At 44.8% G+C, this 19,245-nt stretch overlaps 1 protein-coding gene across 1 annotated transcript in view; it reads left to right on the forward strand.

Moving 5' to 3' along the window:
• The first annotated feature begins 841 nt into the window (after positions 1-841).
• The window catches only part of nsmfa (NMDA receptor synaptonuclear signaling and neuronal migration factor a), a 36,535-nt gene continuing 18,131 nt past the window's right edge, over positions 842-19,245 (forward strand). Inside the window, exons 1-4 of the mRNA XM_063011364.1 lie at positions 842-971; positions 17,139-17,197; positions 17,296-18,015; positions 19,095-19,161. Of these exons, the coding sequence (XP_062867434.1) occupies positions 901-971; positions 17,139-17,197; positions 17,296-18,015; positions 19,095-19,161 (917 nt within the window). The 5' untranslated portion in view covers positions 842-900. The remainder of the gene's footprint in view (positions 972-17,138; positions 17,198-17,295; positions 18,016-19,094; positions 19,162-19,245) is intronic.

Consider the following 19,245-nt stretch of genomic DNA (forward strand, 5'->3'; position numbering starts at 1 on the left):
GTAATCACAGTGGCTATGTGGTGCCAAGTGGTTCCCATTGGTGCCCACTGGTGCCATTTATCACAATCTTAACCCTGAAATGCATTGAGGCAGCCTGGTTGACTAAATAAAATAGCAAATTGTCCTTAGTGAATAATAAGATGATATTGAGTGGTGCCCAGTGGTACCAGATATGCACAAGGGCATGGTTAATGCATAATGGACACATTAATGGACAGAATAAAGAGGTGTTCGCTGAGGTCAGTACCTGACAAAATGGTCAATGAGTCCTAGTACAAAAAGCGCATCTGGGGCAACGGAGGCGTGTTGTTAAACAACATGGTAAAAGAATGTAATTTTTAATTGATGACAATGTAATCAAATAGTGTAATCACAGTGGCTATGTGGTGCCAAGTGGTTCCCATTGGTGCCCACTGGTGCCATTTATCACAGTCTTTAACCCTGCTACCTACTGAATCCACGTTCTGGACAGTCATTAATGGACAGAATAAAGAGGTGTTCGCTAAGGTCAGTACCTGACAAAGTGGCCAATGGTCCTAGTACAGAAACACCTCTGGGGCAACGAAGACCATAAATGGCGTTTCCGGTGTAACACGCCCACATTCTCGGCCAGGATAAACCCCGCCCCTTATACCTGTCTGAATGGGAGAGAGATAAAGTGGGAGGGGCGTCTGTGTGTTTCTGCTTCATTCTACTAGTTGACAGCACTGCATAGTGCGGGCAGGACGCAGGCTCGTCTGATGCTGCTCTTCATGCCCGATCTTCACCCAGATTACGATCTTTGATCTATAGGACGTGTTTTACTGCCTCACACTTGACATTTTTTTGCCTCTGCATTTCTCTGCGTCGTGATTGTTTTGGAATGAGCTGCTTTGTGCCCGCCGTTGTTTCCATGCCAGCATGGGAACCGCCGTGTCCAAGAGGAGGAATCTGAGGAATGATGCGATTTCATCGGTGGCAGCAAAAGTTAGGTGAGTGCCAGCATCTAGCTTGGGTACTGCATGGCATGTACTGCATGCACAGCAGTCTGAAATATTTGCAGGACTGAGATCATTGCACCAAGAACGCATGACTGCACAGATCTGCCTAAATGCAGCCTTAAATTATTACCAACTCGATCTTTATTGAATGATGCAATGTCATTGAGTGGCTGGGGTGTTAGATTTGCAGCCCTAGATTCTAAAACACATTGGGACAATATGGTTAATGCATATAACAGTTATGATGACACCAGCTTGTCCTTATTGGATATTGTATTGCCATTGAGTGGTGTCCACAGATGACCACATCTCACAGCCTTTGATTCTGAAAGGTAGTAGACAATTGGTTATTTAATAGATAAGTGGTGCCCAGTTGTAATGGGTAATGGGTAAGCATGCTTAATACATGTGGTATTCATCATCATAATAAAAGAAGGTCATCTTTGTTCAGTAATTTAATGTCACAGAGTGATGAATTGCAGATCCTACAGATTTAATTCATAAAAAATCGAATTAAATATGGGGCAGCATATAACATATAATTATTAATATAATGAAATATTGTCCTTATGGATTAATCTAATAACACTGAGTGGATGAGTGGTGCCACATCTTGCAGCCCTAGATTCTAAAACGCATTGTGACAACATGGTTAAAGCATATAACAGTTATGATGATACCAGCTTGTCCTTATTGGATATTGTATTGCCATTGAGTGGTGTCCACAGATGACCATGTCTCACAGCCTTTGATTCTGAAGGGTAGTAGACAACTGGATATTTAACAGATAAGTGGTGCCCAGTGGTACCAGTAATATAATGGGCAAGCATGCTTAATACATATGGTATTCATCACCATAATTAAAGAAGCTCATCTTTGTTCGGTAATTTAATGTCACTGAGTGATAAACTGCAGATCCTACAGATTTGATTAATAAAAAATCGAATTAAATCTAGATTTGATTCTGAAATACCCTGGGACAACAAAATTATAACATATAATTATTAATTCAATGAAATATTGTCCTTATGGAATAATCTAATAACACTGAGTGGATGAGTGATGCCACATCTTGCAGCCCTAGATTCTAAAACGCATTGTGACAACATGGTTAATGCATATAACAGTTATGATGATACCAGCTTGTCCTTATTGGATATTGTATTGCCATTGAGTGGTGTCCACAGATGACCACATCTCACAGCCTTTGATTCTAAAAGGCAGTTGGTTATTAAATAGATGAGTTGTGCCCAGTGTTACCAGATCTTACATCTTTTGGTACTGCATTATAGTGGGTAAGCATGCTTAATACATATGGTATTTATCATAATAATAAAAGAATCCAATTAAATGGCTTAGATTTCATTCTGAAATACCCTGGGACAGCAAAAATATAACATATAATTATTAATATAATGAAATATTGTCCTTATGGAATAGTAATAACACTGAGTGGATGAGTGGTGCCACATTTTATAGCCTTTAATTCTAAAATGCTTTTAAACATCAATGATTAAAGATAATGGAATTGAATCATGTAATTTAATTTGTCAAATAATATATTGTAATATAATCAAGTGGCTATATAGTGCCAAGTGGTTTATAGTGGTGCCCACTGGTGCCATTTATCACAGTGTTTAATCCTGAAATGCATTGGCATTGGCAGCCTGGTTGGCTTATAGTGCAGAATAAGATACAAAATTTCCTGAGTCTATAAGAAGATGTTATTAAGTGGTGCCCAGCTGTACCAGATATTACAGCCCTTCATTTTTAAATGCATAAGTACATTGTTAATGCATATCATATTTAATATAATGACTCTTATTGCTCTTATTGTTCCTATGTAATGACTAAGTGCTGCTTACTGGTGACGCAAAACCTCTTTTGATATTGTACAATACTGCATGTAATATCTTATATAATCATAACTTATTTCATTGAAGACCAGTGATGCCCAATGATGCCACATCTGACAACCATTCTAAGTATATATGATACCAATTTATCAATTTAAATAATGTAACATCTTCGAACTGTCATTTTATATGATAGAGTTGGGCCTAGTGATGCTACTTAACACAGCTTTTGATTCTGAAATGCACCGGGACACTATGGTTAATGCATATAATATTTAACATAATGCCAGCCTTTATTCAACAAAAAATATTCAAACAAATGCCCACTGAAATGTGATATCCAAATGATGCCTGCTCTTATTGCATATAGTGTAAATTATTAACTATTGTACATGGGTAATGCATAGGTATTATAATGCAACATAAAAAAAACCCTGTTGACCTGTTGGGTGCTTCCAGTTGGCACAATATAGCTTGTATATTCAAATACTTTAACAATCTTCTGTGTTTCACTATGGCATGCAGAGCGTTCATTAAGTTTATATTCCCTACCATAGCTTAAATTGTGGCATTAATGATCAACACCAATCAATCAGTCGATGAGAGGTCTAAGTGACTGATTTATATGTACACACATTCTTGAGGCCAGTCTGATTTATTCATGCAAGAAAATAAATCTGTTGCTCTGGCGTACCCACTGGTTAATCACCCATCACATGCAATGCATTGTCACATTGTCATTCACTAACACCACCTGTCATGCTCCATGTTGTATGTGCATGTGTGCTGAAGCAGAGGTCGTAGACGTAACCTTGGTACCATCCGACACCCTTGAGGAATGGCATAATCCGGGGTACAGGGAAATGACTGCGCTCAGAACGTACGGCCACCCGAAGCGACGGAATCTTTGTTTAGTATGCAGGACAGATATGTACACATAGGACTGCATATTGATTCTGAGTGCAGAGAATCCACAGTACGTCAAGCACCCAGACAGTCCTAATTGGGAACCGGTCACAGCTCGGACACGGATGGAATTTGAGTAGTTGAACTGCTGCAGTGCTATAAGCGTAGAAGGTATAAATTGTTATATTAATGCAGAAACAAGCTGAGTGAAAGAGTGTGCTTTCTTTGAAAGTGAATCATTAGGCTGTGAGTACGTCTGTGGCTCGAGGCTGGTTTATTAGAATCAGTAACTCGCACATGAGAATTTATTTATATCCTGTAAATTATGGTAATAAGCAGGAATATTCACATGTATTTTTACATCTGAGGTTATTTTGTAGAGCCATTAAGGAAGGCATTTCAGGTAGAATTTGGATCAGCATAAAGAGCAACAGTAAGATTGGGCATTGAGGTTGCCCATCCAGATTTATAACAACAATAATAAAATAATAAAAACATTCATTCGTTTTCTTATCCGCTTATCCAATTAAGGTTGCTGGGGGTGCTGGTATCCCAGTTTTTCACTGGGCACAAGGCACACAGTAACACCCTGGACGGGATGCCAGTCCATCGCAGGGCTGACACACATTCACCCACACACACACACACACCCATTCACCTATAGGGCAATTCAGTGTCTCCAATTAACCTGACTGCTTGTTTTTGGACTGTGGGAGGAAACCCACGCAGGCACGGGGAGAACATGCAAACTACGCACAGAAAGGACCCGGACCGCCCCGCCTGAGGATCGAACCCAGGACCTTCTTGCTGTGAGGCGACAGTGCTACCCACCGAGCCACCGTGCCGCCCAGAATTAAAAACAATGTACTGTATATAATTACGTTGCTCCAGAGTCTAGCAAATGTGTGCTTTACACCACTTAAGCAAATCCTATTGTGCTTAGCAATCCTGGGCTTGTTCACAGCTTCTCAGACATGCCATGCCCCCCCACCCCCCACCCCAATATTTAGATACAAGTAATCTTCAAAAAGTTTCCGCACTTTCATATTTTGGTTGGAAGCGGTGAGGGCGTGAGGAGTAGTAATCGGTTGTCTCTGGGAGACTGAGAGACGCTTATAGTCTGGATTTAGCGCCATCTGATCAAAGAAGCTTTAAGGGAAAGAAGATCTTAATGTGATGATGATGTGAAAGGGCTATTTTCTTTACCTTCCAGTGCTTTTTTTTTTGTTGATGGCATAAAAAAGTTGGTACGACGCTGGGAAAAATGCATCGGAAGGTGACTATGTAGAGAAGTGATGTCATTTGTTTTTGAAAGAACCCTCGTATGTTCAATATATTAATGTCACTAGCTTTGCATAATGTTAGAATCCATCAGTGTTTCCATAATTTACATTTTTGGCATTTAGTAGACGCTTTTATCCAAAGCGACTTACAGTATACAGTCTAAGCAATTGAGGGTTAAGGGCCTTGCTCAAGGGCCCAACAGTGGCAACCTGACAGTGGTGGGGTTTGAACCAGCAAACCTCTGCTTACTAGTCCAGTACTTTGCCTGCTGGCTACAAATGCCCATCAGTCGTTGATGTGGCCAAGATGCTTTAGAATGGCAGGAACCAAGGTAGATTTTGTGTCTATACCCCACCCTTCCCCAAAAAAGTTAAATTAATGGATATGGCTATGTGGTAACCAGACCAGTAAAGCTTCTAATGAACAGTTCTTGTGTTGTTGTTGCTTCCAGAGACTTCAGAATGCAACAGTGAGAGCTACAACCAAGAAGATATACAGTACTTTACACATGCTGTGTGCACAATAACAACAAAAAAATCTATATGTCTTAGAGGAAGCATGCATTTGTTTTTACAGCATGTGCTAGCCTGTTTGATTTTAGTTCCTTCCAAATATTAAACAGATCCGAGGTTTTATGGAAAGGGTAAATCAGGTGATTATTTTTCTCCCACCCTGGGTGTTGTGGCTGCTCTAAGACGCTGTAGGTTTTTCTTGTTTTTTGTAATTTGTAGAAGGCTGAGTCACACAGCTACACTGAGAGTACTTCAGAAGCCCAGCACCTTCTCCCACTGCTCATAATTCTTACCTTTTATCTTCCATCTCACTTTACTGCCTGTGTATGGTACAAAGATTCTTTCTTAGCAGTTTTCTCTTTTGTAGCTTTTAGTAGGGATCCTGTTGGTGCAACAAGTCCTTTAGGACATCCTACCTCTAGTCCTGCTGCCTTTATTAGGTCCCAGTCAGATGGGAACGATACATCTGAGCAATCAGTGTGAATCATAGATCTGGATTTGAAAAATGATTCATTTGTATGTGTGTCATGAATTTTCAAACAGTTGTATAAAGTCTATTATACATAAAATACAGTATATGCTTTCAATATTTAGGGAAGACCCTTTCCTGTCCCGGCATGACTATACCACTATGGTGTGGAACAACTTCAATGGCATGTACAGAGCCCTGATGTTAACCCCATTGAACAACTTTGTGTCAGCGTCAATAGTGAGCTAGATCTTCTGGTCTTATATTAGTGTCTGCATGACAGAAGGGGCTTGAATTCCCTCAGACACATTTTTGGATGAACCTTGTGTGAATCAGACTTTTCCCAGCTCTGCCATGCAGCCACTGTTGGGCCCCTAAACAAGGCCCTTAACCCTCTCTGCTTCAGGGGCGCCGTACAGTGGCTGACCCTGCGCTCTGACCCCAGCTTCCAAACAATAGGTGAATCATTCTCAGCACTGCAGTGACACTGACATGGTGGTGGTGTGTTAGTGTGTGGTGTGCTGGTATGAGTGGATCAGACACAGCAGCGCTGCTGGAGTTTTTAAATACCGTGTCCACTCACTGTCCAATCTATTAGACACTCCTACCTAGTTGTAGATGTAAAGTCAGAGACGATCGCTCATCTATTGCTGATGTTTGAGTTGGTCATCTTCTAGACCTTCATCAGTGGAGACAGGACGCTGCCCACGGGGCGCTGTTGGCTTGTTATTTTTGGTTGGTGGACTATTCTCAGTCCAGCAGTGAGAGCGAGGTGTTTTAAAACTCCATCAGCGCTGCTGTGTCTGATCCACTCATACCAGCACAACACACACTAACACACCACCACAATGTCAGTGCTTCTGTATGGTAAGTGGAGCCGATAAAATGAACAGTGAGTGTAGAAACAAGGAGGTGGTTTTAATGTTATGGCTGATCAGTGTAAATAAGCAATGGCCTGCAATGAAAATGAGGAACCAGAACCTCTTACACTAGCTCTACCCTGCTAAAAATATTTGTCCTGACTAGATTTTGGAGAACACGGGTGGTTTGGAGATTTATTTGCATACGAATGCCCCCGAGGGTACTCGAACCCCCTCGCTGCTCCTTCTGATACCATTTCCAGCCTGGTTTCAGTGCGCCGAGGCTGAGTCATCTCCGAGGATCTCTTATCGGTCCACATAAGCTCATGACGCACTTGTGCAAATATTCACACTTCACGCCGAGCTGTAATTTCTTTTTAGCCCAGCCAGAAAATATCATCATGAAGGTGAAATAAAGGCCACAGGACGTAGGCAGGATGTGTTTATAAATGTGAAAATTTGGCTTCGACGGAAAACGAGAGAAGAACATTCCAGATAAGCGCTGCTCCTTTAATGCACTTGTGCGTTTGAACCGCTCTGTAACCTCGGCTGTGTTTCACACTTTTTTTCTCCAGATCCAATTATTTCAAAACTCCCTGTGGCAATTCTGTTGCATGCGCCACTCCGCTCCTGCGCTGGCTGAGGACTAGCACATACCCCATGCTGTTTATTTAGGGCTGTTTTCTTTACCTTCCAGGGGCGAATTCTCACTGAGAGCCTATGGAGAGACACGCTATGCCACCTGTAATTTATCCACCACTTTTCTAGGCAGCGGGAATGAAACCATTAACTTGAGAGCTAGAGATTTCTGTGCTGGTGGGGTAGTGTATTAGACCTCCCAAATCCCTATACTCAAGTAATCCCCTTTTTTTGGTGTTTAACAGGCACCTTTATCCAAAGCGACTTACAGTTGTGACAGTATACACCAATGAGGCATAACATTATGACCACCTACTTGTTTCTACACTCACTGTCCATTTTATCAGCTCCACTTATATAGAAGCACTTTGTAGTTCTACAATTACTGACTATAGTCTATCTGTTTCACCCTGTTCTTCAATGGTCAGGACCCCCACCGGACCACCACAGAGCAGGTATTATTTAGGTGGTGGTTCATTCTCAGCACTGCAGTGACACTGACATGGTGGTGGTGTGTTTTTAAACACCTCACTGTCACTGCTGGACTGAGTATAGTCCACCAACCAAAAATATCCAGCCAACAGCATCCTGTGGGCAGCGTCCTGTGACCACTGATGAAGGTCTAGAAGATGACCAACTCAAACTGCAGCAATAGATGAGCGATCGTCTCTGACATTACATCTACAAGGTGGACCAACTAGGTAGGAGTGTCTAATAGAGTGGACAGTGAGTGGACATGGTATTTAAACATTTTCAGGGTGAAAGCAGGCTAAAAAGGTATGTCGAGAAATAGATGGCTACAGTCAGTAATTGTAGAACTACAAAGTGCTTCTATATAAGTGGAGCTGATAAAATGGACAGTAAGTGTAGAAACAAGGAGCTGGTTTTAATGTTATGGCTGATATGGTACAGTCTAAGCAATTGAGGGTTAAGTAAGGGTGGGGCTTAAACTGGCAACCCTGGCTAGGCTACAACTGCCATGGAAAAGAATTTGCCCCGCCTTCCTAAAGACCAATATTCCTTTTTCAACAGTCCACAGGACATTTTCCCAAAATCTTAGAGGTCCTTAAGGTGTCTTGTATATGTCCTTTTCACTTAGCAGTGTTTTTTTGCCTTGCAAACTCCCCGTGCATACCATTATCTGCCCATGTGTACCAGCCTTGTCCATTTCTAATGGTGAAACTACAATTGCTGACCTTATCTGTGCCATGCAAGGCATGTTCCAGGTTTTCTCAGTTCACTATGGTTCTCCGGACTCCAAGAGCCCAATTTATTAGCACATAAACTGAGCAATATGCCCATTTCCATCCTCCATACTGTGCAGCCACTGCAGGCAAGAGTGATCCCAGCAGAGTGTAAAAAAGGAGTCCCAACAGGGGGGTAGTGACCACACACTCGATCAAATATACACTTGGCCAACCCTTCTGTATTATGTTATACTAACCAGGGCTCTGGCATGTAGAGCTAATGAACCACCTGGGACAAAATGACCCACAGATTTCTGATTATGCATTGGGCTGAGAGGGCAAAATGATTTAGTCATGTCCATTGTTTAATAAATGTGAGTCCACACAAAATCAGACGTTGCAGCTACAAGTTTGCTGTTTAAATCACATCAATTGGTAATCAGTTAAAAAAAAGAAGTCATGTGACCACCTGACCATGAATCCTATGTACATCCCATTCCAAAACCATAGACGTTAATATAGAGTTGGCATCTTTGCTGCTTTAACAGCCTCCGCTCTTATACATCTATGGCATTTAACAGAGACAGAATACAATCCAAGCAAGTGAGGGTTTAGGGCCTTGTTTAGGGGACCAACAGTGGCAACCTGTAAATTAATTGGTGGTCTGTTCCTCTCTACTGATGCTGACCTCCACTCCTGATTGAGTGTGTGTGTGTGGGCACGTGTGTGTGCTCATGTTAGTGAGAGGGTTTGAAATTTTAATTGGTGGTCTGTTCCTCTTTATTAATGCTGACCGCTCAGCATCAATCCACTCCTGATTGAGGTGAGCGAGACTGTCACGCGCCTCCTCCGACACGTGCGCAGTAGCCGCCTGCATCTTTTCACCTGCACGAGGCGAGTTCATATGCGGATCAGCTTTGTGTATGGAGAGCCACACCCTGTCTACATTATCCCTCAACTCTGTACAGGCGCCATCAGTTATGCATCAGTTATGAGGTCCCTATCCGGCTTCCCACCCTGTTTGAACAACAAGCCAATCGTCGTTCATGTAGCCGCCCAGCCTAGCCGGATGGCAGAGCTGAGTTTCGAACCGACGACTGTGTTTTACTGCTGCGCCACCTGGGCGGCCCTCCAGTGACCTTTTAGGTACTAGTTCAGTACTATAACCGCTGAGCTACCACTGGCCCTCTGACGAGGAAGGTTTTCAGTAGTCGCATATTTATCAGATTAAAAGACGCGGCTCACAATCAATGTTCCTATTCATCTGGAATTGTATTAATATTTTATTAGCCAAGAAATGTGACTAAAGCACAGAACTCAAAATAGGTGGGTTTACACATACTTTTGTTCAAATGGTGTGTTTATAAATGTAGCGAGAATAAACAGCTCATAAATGAATCACACACTGGTGTAGATTTGTCTCCTCCACACAGATTTGATCTCCCGGTGCTGAAGATTAGAGGTTGTGCTGTAATTAGTCTCATGGAATAAAATGACACTTTTCAGGATGAATCTGACACCATGATTACACCTCTGACACTGTTACTATTGTGTGTGTAGGTGTGTGTGTGTGTGTGTGTGCACATGTGTGTGTGTGCTCATGTTAGTGAGGGAGGGAGGGTTCCAGATGGCAGTGGTGTAGAATCGTCTTCCTGAGAGGGTTTGAAATTTTAATTGGTGGTCTGTTCTGCGGAAAAGGTCCCGAATGCTTTGTAAGCAGTTCCTCCACGAATTCAGAGCTTGTCTAACACTGTTAAGTGTCAACAAGGTGTTTTTAATCCTATGTTGTTTAAAATAAAGTAATGTGATGAGGGACCTAAGGCAAGTTTTTCCTGATATCAACCAGTACTGCATTTCCAGTGAATTTTACAATTTATATTTGTTGTTTCATAATGTTCCAAAACCTCCCAGTAAATAAGATGAATGTAAGTTTCCTTTTTGTACCCTTTACATGTACGACATTTAGTCGAGGCTTTTATCCAGTGCGGCTTACAACTGTGAGCAATTCAGGGTTAGGGTTCTTGACCAGCACTTCAGCAGTGGCAACTTGGCAGTGGTGGGACTTGAACAAGTGACTTTCTGATCACCAGTTCATCACCTGTCCATCGTAGGACGTCATACAATTACTCAATCTTATCAGCAAGCCACGTTCCTGTGTTTTTTAGAGGTGGAAGACAGTGGTAAAGGACAAAGGACAGTGGTAGATCAGTGGTTAAGGTAGTAAACTGGTGATCAGAGAGTCACTTGTTCAAGTCCCACCATTGTCAAGATACCACTGTTGCTGTTGGTCAAGACCCTTAACCCCTAATTCCTCACTATTGTAAGTTGCATTGGATAAAAGCCTGGACTAAAGCCTGGTCAGGGTCGTGGTATGTCCAATTCACTGGGCGCCAGTTCTTCAGATTACAGACACACACTCACACTTAATAATTTTAGTAGCTCCAATTAACATGACTGCATGTGAATACACAGACACTGGGAGAACATGCAAGCTCCACATAGAAAGGAATCGAATTCAGGCCCTTCTTGCTGTGAGGCAACAGCACTACCCACTGTGCCACCATGTCGCCCCCATCTTTATGTTTATATGAACATATTTACATTTACATTTTCAGCATTTAGCATACGCCTTTATCCAAAGCGACTTACAATTGAGACCATATACATTGCAAGCGATTGAGGGTTAAGGGCCTTGCTCAAGGACCCAACAGTGGCAGCCTGGCAGTTGAGGGTCTTGAACCTCTTGACCTTCCAGTTGCTCATCCTATACCTTGATTGCTGAGCTAACCCGGCCCTACATACATTTTACACTGCACCTACTGTTTTTTTTCCAAAAGTAGTTGGAATATGAGGGTCCAGGGCCTTTTTAAAGGGCCCAATGGTGGCAACCTGTTAATGGTGCGACTAGAACAAGTGTTATTTTAACCACCTTTCAATTCCGACCACGTTTGCAACAGGGTTTAAAACCGGAGGCTGAGATGACAATTACGAGTTATTGATTTTGTGTTCCTGACTCCATTACTGTGTGTGTTTAGATTACATTACCAAAAGATTCATCCCCTGTCAGGTCGTAACCTCCTGGCAAAGACAGTCAGTCAGGCTTTGGGCTCATGATGCCATCCATCTTTTCAAGAGCCCCTAGACCAGAAAAGCAACTGCATCTATTAGGGATTTTATTATAACTATAATCTCCAAACTGGTGTTTTGATGGAAATGATGATGATGATGATAGCAACATCAAATGGCAAGGTTTGATTAAAATAATCGTTTGACTGTGTTGAGGTCTTGGTACATCATTTTCTATTCTTTTACTATTTTGTTTATGCATGTTCTCCCTTTTTCTCTCAATTCAGAGTAGCCAATTAGTCTTCCGCCTCTGGAGACCCCCATCTCGTTTGAGGCGGGTATATTTGTTTGACACACACCAATGACTTCTAGTAGAACAATACTTTGGTGGATTTGCTTGTGATGCCAGTCTCGTGCACTGACAGTCACGCACTGATCTCTGGGTTCCTTCACTTTTGTACAGATGCCTCAGGCTGCTAACCAGGGTCCTTACACAGCATCAAAGATCCCACCCTCTTTTTTTTTGTCTGGTCTTTTTCCGGGATTGATGACTTTGGTGTAGAGCAAGTCTGCTGGCCTGCTCAAAACACTGATCTCAACACTAAACACTTTTGGGCTGAATTTGGATGTCAGTTGCAAGCCAGATGTGGAGGTAAGCGGAGATCAATGTGTGACTCTCCATGCGCGGGACTGACCTCAGATGCGAATGTACTGAAGTATTGGTGAATAAGAAGGGGTCGGTGGACTGAACATGTGTGTGTCAGGCGAATGTACCCTCCTTGGACGCAATCGGGGTCCTCAGCAGCGGAAGACTAACTAGCTACGCTACATTGAGAGAAAAATTTTGAAAATGCATAAATAAAATAGAAAAAAAAAACTATAAAAAAAAAGATGAATAAGTGTTTACACTACTAGGGAATTCTGGACACAAGGCGGTTATTTATTTCACCCGAGCCACGCCTCACACACTCGACAGCTCATCCACTCTTCAGTATCTCTGCTTATGTATTATTAATGTTGTAATTCACCAGGCGGTAGGGCGTCTTGTTGATCTTAATCAAAAGTCAGGGGCCGTGAATGAAAAATAGAATCCAGCATGGCGGCTCTTCTGAGCCGGGTGATAATTGCCGCTTACTGCCGGAAGCATCTTCTCATGATCAGACCAGACTGAGAAGTGAAAACCAGAAGATCTAGCGCACGTTAGCGTTCTATAAATTACAGCGGGATGGTCGGAGTGGAATGATCTCCTCTTCAGAGCGGGGGAGGCGAGGAGGCAGTGACGGCGGCACCGCTGTGACGTGCGTGGTCGTGATTATATACTGTAGATGTACAGTTTGTGCTTTTATTAATGAAACGAGCGTGTTTCGATTTCAGCAGCAGTGTCAGTTTCTATTGAATTTTTAGCTTGTTTAGAACCAAAACCAGGTGGCACGGTGGCTTTAAAACCAGGCGGCACGGTGGCTTTAAAACCAGGCGGCACGCCGCTCAGGTGGCGCAGCGGTAAAAAGACATGCTGCAACCAGAGCTGGATTCTGAGTACGTGGTATCGAATCCAGCTTTGCTTCACTGGTTCGAAGCTGAGTGGCTGAATGAGCAACGATTGGCCGGTTGCTCATATGGGAGGGTGGGACAAAGAACCGGATGTGGGTCTCTCTCTGTCAGAATGCGATTACGTTCTCTGCCGGCTGTTTAGAGGCGCCTGCACAGAGATGAGGAAGAGTGCCCTTAGGGTGTGTCTCTCCGCATGCAACGCTAGGTGGCGCCAAACTCATCAATGTGTGCGTGGCAAAGATGCATCTGACTGCTGCTCATGTTTCGGAGGGGATGTGGGTTAGCTTCGATCTCCTCTGTCAGGGCGGGGTTCGGCATAGACAGAGAGGAAGCACGATGCAAATTGAACAATTGGATGCGCTAAAGGGGGAGAAAAAGGGCAAAAAAAAAAAAAAAACAGGCGGCACGGTGGCGCAGTGAAATATTCCGCAAGCGCAGTAGCTCTGGGATTCTGAACCCTCTGAGTTTGAATCTCAGCTTTGCTACTGGTCAGCTAGGTGCCCCCTAGGTGCAGACAAAAAAAGGTGGGAAAAGACACGACAAAAAAAGGGGGTGGGGTCTACGATGCTGTGTAAGGACCCTGATTATAAGCCAGAGGCGCCTGTACAAGAGTAAAGGGAAGCGGAGATCAATGAGTGACTCTCCATGCGCGAGACTGAATCCATGTGCATGTGTCAGAGGGGGCGAGTGTCAAGCAAATTTACCCTCCCCTGATGCAGTCAGGGTCCCCGTCATTGGCTACAGTAAATTTGGAGACAAAGGGAGAAAAACCGGGCGGCATGGTGGCTCGGTGGGTATCACTGTCGCGTCACAACAAGAAGGTCTGGGTTCGATTCCCAGATGGAGCGGTCCGGGTTCTTTCTGTGTCTGCATGTTCTTCAACTGTCTGTGTGGGTTTCCATCACAGTCCAAAGACATGCAGTCAGGTCAATTGGAGATACTAAAGTCCACCTAGGTGTGTGTGTGCCCTGACAATGTGGGTATGTGGAGAAGCTACAAAGAACCTACGGAATCTATTATATCTACAGATCTAGCCAACATCTGAACCCATGTTGTGCCACACTTAGAGTACCAGTTGTCCCCCTGTGCCCTCTGGTATGTCATTGACACTAATTATTGTGTGTTGAATTGCTGAAATATTTCTTCATAGAGGATTATTTGGATTGAGGCTGGCACAATGGCTCGGTGGGTAGCACTGTCACCTCACAGCAAGAAGGTCCTTGGTCCTTTCTGTGTGGAGTTTGCATGTTCTCCAAATGTCTGTGTTGGTTTCTGTCACAGTTCAAAGACATGCATTCAGGTTAATTGGAGATAAAGTCCCCCTGGGTGTGAGTGGGTGTGTTTGCCCTGTGATGTGTTTGCCTTTTCGCCCAGTGAATCAGACCCACAGTTACCCTAAATAGGATAAAGCGGTGGTAAACCAGACAGTGAGTACATATCTACAGATCTAGCCCAGATACGAACCCATGTTTTGCCTCCCTTACAGTACCAGTTGCACCCCTGTGCCACTCTGGTATGTCACTGACACTAATCATTGTGTGTTGAATTGCTGAAATATTTCTTTATAGAGGACTGTTTGGATTGAGGGTGGCACGGAGGCACGGGGTGGCACTGTCGTCTCACAGCAAGAAGGACCTGGGTTCGATTCCCAGGTGGAGCAATCCAGGTCCATTCCATGTGAGATCCAGATTGCCAGACATCTGCACAAACCCAAACCCACTGGCAGAAATCTGAATACCTGCGTGATCCGACTACGAAGCGACCAGCAACACCGAGCAGTCGATCAGCAGTTTAAGTCAGAGCCACCCGTGTGCTGTGCGGGTACGCTGACGTCCCTGCTGAATTAAAGCTTATTTTAATCCGCATATGTTGCTTTGTTGGCACGGAGACTGGCGCGGGGCCCTCGTGAGTCATCGCTATGTGAGAAGCTGCTCTGCATCTAAACATCGTAGGAGACCGAACAGGAAGAATTAAATGAGGGCATGCATTTGAATAAATAGCCCTACACAAAAACAGTGCCATCCCTTCGACACACAGTGCCCACTCCTGTTTTAAAATTGCAGCCTCCTCCGGAGAAGCTGTCACCCCGCCGGGAGTCCCGTACCAGCGATTTCTCTCCACAGCGAGAGTCGCCTCAGGCTTTCTAACACAATGTCCTGAAATGTGACGGCTTCCTTTTTTATCTGGCACTTTGCCTGACACGCGTGACTGCAGCCCACACAAGTCGGGCATTTTTACGCCCATAATGATCATTCAACTGCTCCTCACTGATAATGTGGGCGGGCGGTGAGGTGGGGGTCAATCCATATTGCCTTCATTCATTCATGTTTTACTAACCAGACTGTGGGAGGAAACCGGAGCTCCTGGAGGAAACCCACGCAGACACTGGAAGAACATGCAAACTGTACACAGAAAGGACCTGGGGATCGAACCCAGGACCTTTCTGCTGTGAGGATATGTACCCATTGTCTGGTTTAACACCACTTTATCCTAAAAAGGGTCACTGTGGGTCTGATTCACTGAACGAAGAGCAGGAAACACCCCAAGCAGGTTGCCAGTCCATCACAGGACACACACACTCTAAATTTACTATGTCCAGTTAGACTGATCGTATGTCTTTGGACTGTTGGAGGAAACCGGAGCACCCGGAGGAAACCCACACAGACACGGGGAGAACACTCAAACTCCAGACAGAATGGACTTCCACCACCTCCACCGGGGAATCAAACCCAGGACCTTCTTGCTGTGAGCCTCAGTGCCACCCTCAATCCAAATATTCCTCTTTAAAGATATAATAATTAGTGTCAGTGACATGCCAGAGTGGCACAATTTTCATCCTATTAAGGGGTGCGATGGGTCAGATTTACTGGGCACGGACAAGGCAGGAAATACCCCGGACAGGTTGCCAGTCCCTCACAGAATACACACACTGTGGGAGAAAACCGGAGCACCTGGAGGAAACCCACACAAAGACACAAAGAGAACATGCAAACTCTGCATAGAACTCTACCCACATCACTCCACCTAGGAATAGAACCCAGGACCTTCTTGCTGTGTGGAGGCAGTGCTACCCACCGAGCCTCTGTGCCACCCTCAATCCAAATAATCCTCTTTTAAGAAATATTTCAGCAATTCGCCACATAATAATTAGTGTCAGTGACATGCGTGGCACAGGGGTGCAACTGGTACTGAGGGTGACACAACATGGGTTTGAACCTTGGCTAGATCTGTAGATATAATAGATTCTGTAGGTTCTTTGTACGTTACCCGCATGTGCACTCATTGTCTGGTTTGCCACAGCTTCATCCTATTAAGGGGTGCAGTGGGTCCGATTTACTGGGCAAGGACGTGGCAGGAAACACCCCGGACAGGTTGCCAGTCCATCACAGGACACACACACACACCTCTCTACCTGGGAATCAAATTGAGGACCTTCTTGCTACCCACCGAGCCTCTGTGCCACCCCCAGTCCAAATAATCCTTTTTAAAGACACAATAATTAGTGTCAGTGACACACCAGAGTGGCACAGGGGTGCAACTGGTACTAAGTGAGGCACCCCGGACAGGTTGCCAGTTCATCACAGGATACACACACACACACACACACAGTCACACACTCTGTGGGAGAAAACCAGAGCACCTGGAGGAAACCCACACAGACATGAAGAGAACAAACTCCAGACAGAAAGGACCCACATCGTTCCACCTAGGGATCGAACCCATGACCTTGTTACTGTGAGGCGACAGTGCTACCCACCGCGTCACCGAGCCAATTCAGTGCTGCGTAGTTGGTTTGTAAGTGTGATGTGTATCTGTGTCTCTTTGCAGAGCAGCCCGAGCATTTGGAGAGTACCTTCACACTCATCCCGAGAACCAGAACGGATCAGGTGAGCTCACCTTTGGTACTTTTTGGTACCACCACCCCCCCTCTGGTAGTTGCCAAATTTGTCTTTACCTCTGACTGTCTTTGTCTCTATCAATATAGACCGCTTGCTGTCTGACACCCTCGCCGGCCACGACTCGGACTCCCCGGACAGCGTTTGCGCTCAGAACAACAACCACCACAGCGGCGGCGAGCCCTGCCTGACCAACCCCACGCTGCGTTTGCTGCAGCCTACTCCCACCTCCTCCGCCAGCCGCCTGGCACTGGAGCGCAGCTTCTCGGCCGAGGAGGAGCAGCAGAAGTGCGTGGAGTGCGCGCTGCAGCCGTCACGCGTCTACACCATCAGCGGCGAGAGCGCCATGCTGGCCAGCAACCGCACCAGCAAGGAGAGCCTGGAGCTGGATGTGTTAAGGGGGGAACAGGATCCCCATTCATCCCAAATCCTGAACCAGCCCTCGACGTCATCCTCCCCCACCCAGGCCCATCACCACCGTCACGCCAACCACCATCCGAGCGCGGCACCGAATCTTCACGCCGCTGGAGCGTCGGGGAGTGCAGGTCCGTCGCAGAACCAGCGCCACCATCACCACCACCATCACCATCATCTCTCGCAGCCTCTGCAGAGCTCCGTCAGCGCCCATAACATCCGGGGCTGGGGTGAGGGGAAGGAATGCGGCCTGGGTTGCGACCTCTGCCCCGGCGAGGCCACGCGCAGCCACGGATCGTTGGAGCTGGAGAGCAGCACGCGAGAGCAAGGCAAGCCGCGCCGGCGCCCGTTAGAGCGCATGAGCAGTGTGGACCGGGTGACGTTTATAGAAAGAGGTGAGACAGAGAGAACAGAGAGAGTGAGAGGAGATCAAAAGGGGGAAGGCGACAGCGAGGGGGGTCTGTTGGCTGTACCGTGCTCCGTATTTTTTCTTCTGTCTCTTTCTCTCCCCCTCTGTGTCTCTGTGAACCTCTCTCGCCCTCTGTGGAGTCAAGCTGTGTGTGTTCTGTGTGTGCTGCATATGGAAATCGGAGCCTAGGTGTCTGCCAACATGCTGACGTGTTAGCGTGTGCCCAAGATACTGCTTTGCTAGCACTTGCTAAGCTTTTCTGATTCTTTGGGTTTGACTTTTAGCTCTTCCAGCTATTTTAGAAGTTGCATAATGCTCATCACCAGATACCTGCATGTGTAGCTACAAGCGTTCATTTCAACTCATCTTCTATTACCCATAAAGCACTTCTCTGTGTTTGTGTAAATATGTTTTTTTGGAACTGACAGACAGACAGACAGACAGACAGACAGAGACAGGCAGACAGACACATACAGATAGAAAGACAGACAGACAGACACAGCCAGATAGATAGCTAGACAGACAGACACTGACAGATAGATAGATAGAGAGATAGAGAGACACAGACAGACCGATATATAGATAGACAGACAGACAATCTAGATAGATAGATAGATAGATAGATAGATAGATAGATAGATAGATAGATAGATAGATAGAAACACAGACTATTTAAATAGATAGACAGGCAGACAGACAGATACACAGACTATTTAGACAGACAGACAGACAGACAGACAGACAGACAGACAGACAGAGATAGATAGATAGATAGATAGATAGATAGATAGATAGATAGATAGATAGATAGATAGATAGATAGACACTGACATAGACAGACAGACAGACAGACAGACACAGACAGACAGACAGACAGACAGACAGACAGACAGACAGACAGACAGACAGACAGATAGATAGATAGACACTGACATAGACAGACAGACAGACAGACAGACAGATAGAAATACAGATACATAGACAGATAGATAGACAGTATGATTAGTATGATTTTATAGTACATTTAAATTGAAAGTGATTTCAATTATTTATTTTTTTCAACAGAGGACAACCAGTGGTACCCCAAGGAGAACATGTTAAGCTTCCAGACTGCCACCACGACCATGCAGGCGTAAGCAACCCACCCACTGAACTCATTAATAATTAAAAGATCAACATTACAATGATTACATGAGTATTTTCTACATAAAATACA

The sequence above is a fragment of the Trichomycterus rosablanca genome, chromosome 16, assembly GCF_030014385.1.
Source record: "Trichomycterus rosablanca isolate fTriRos1 chromosome 16, fTriRos1.hap1, whole genome shotgun sequence".
Classification (NCBI taxonomy): Eukaryota; Metazoa; Chordata; class Actinopteri; order Siluriformes; family Trichomycteridae; genus Trichomycterus; species Trichomycterus rosablanca.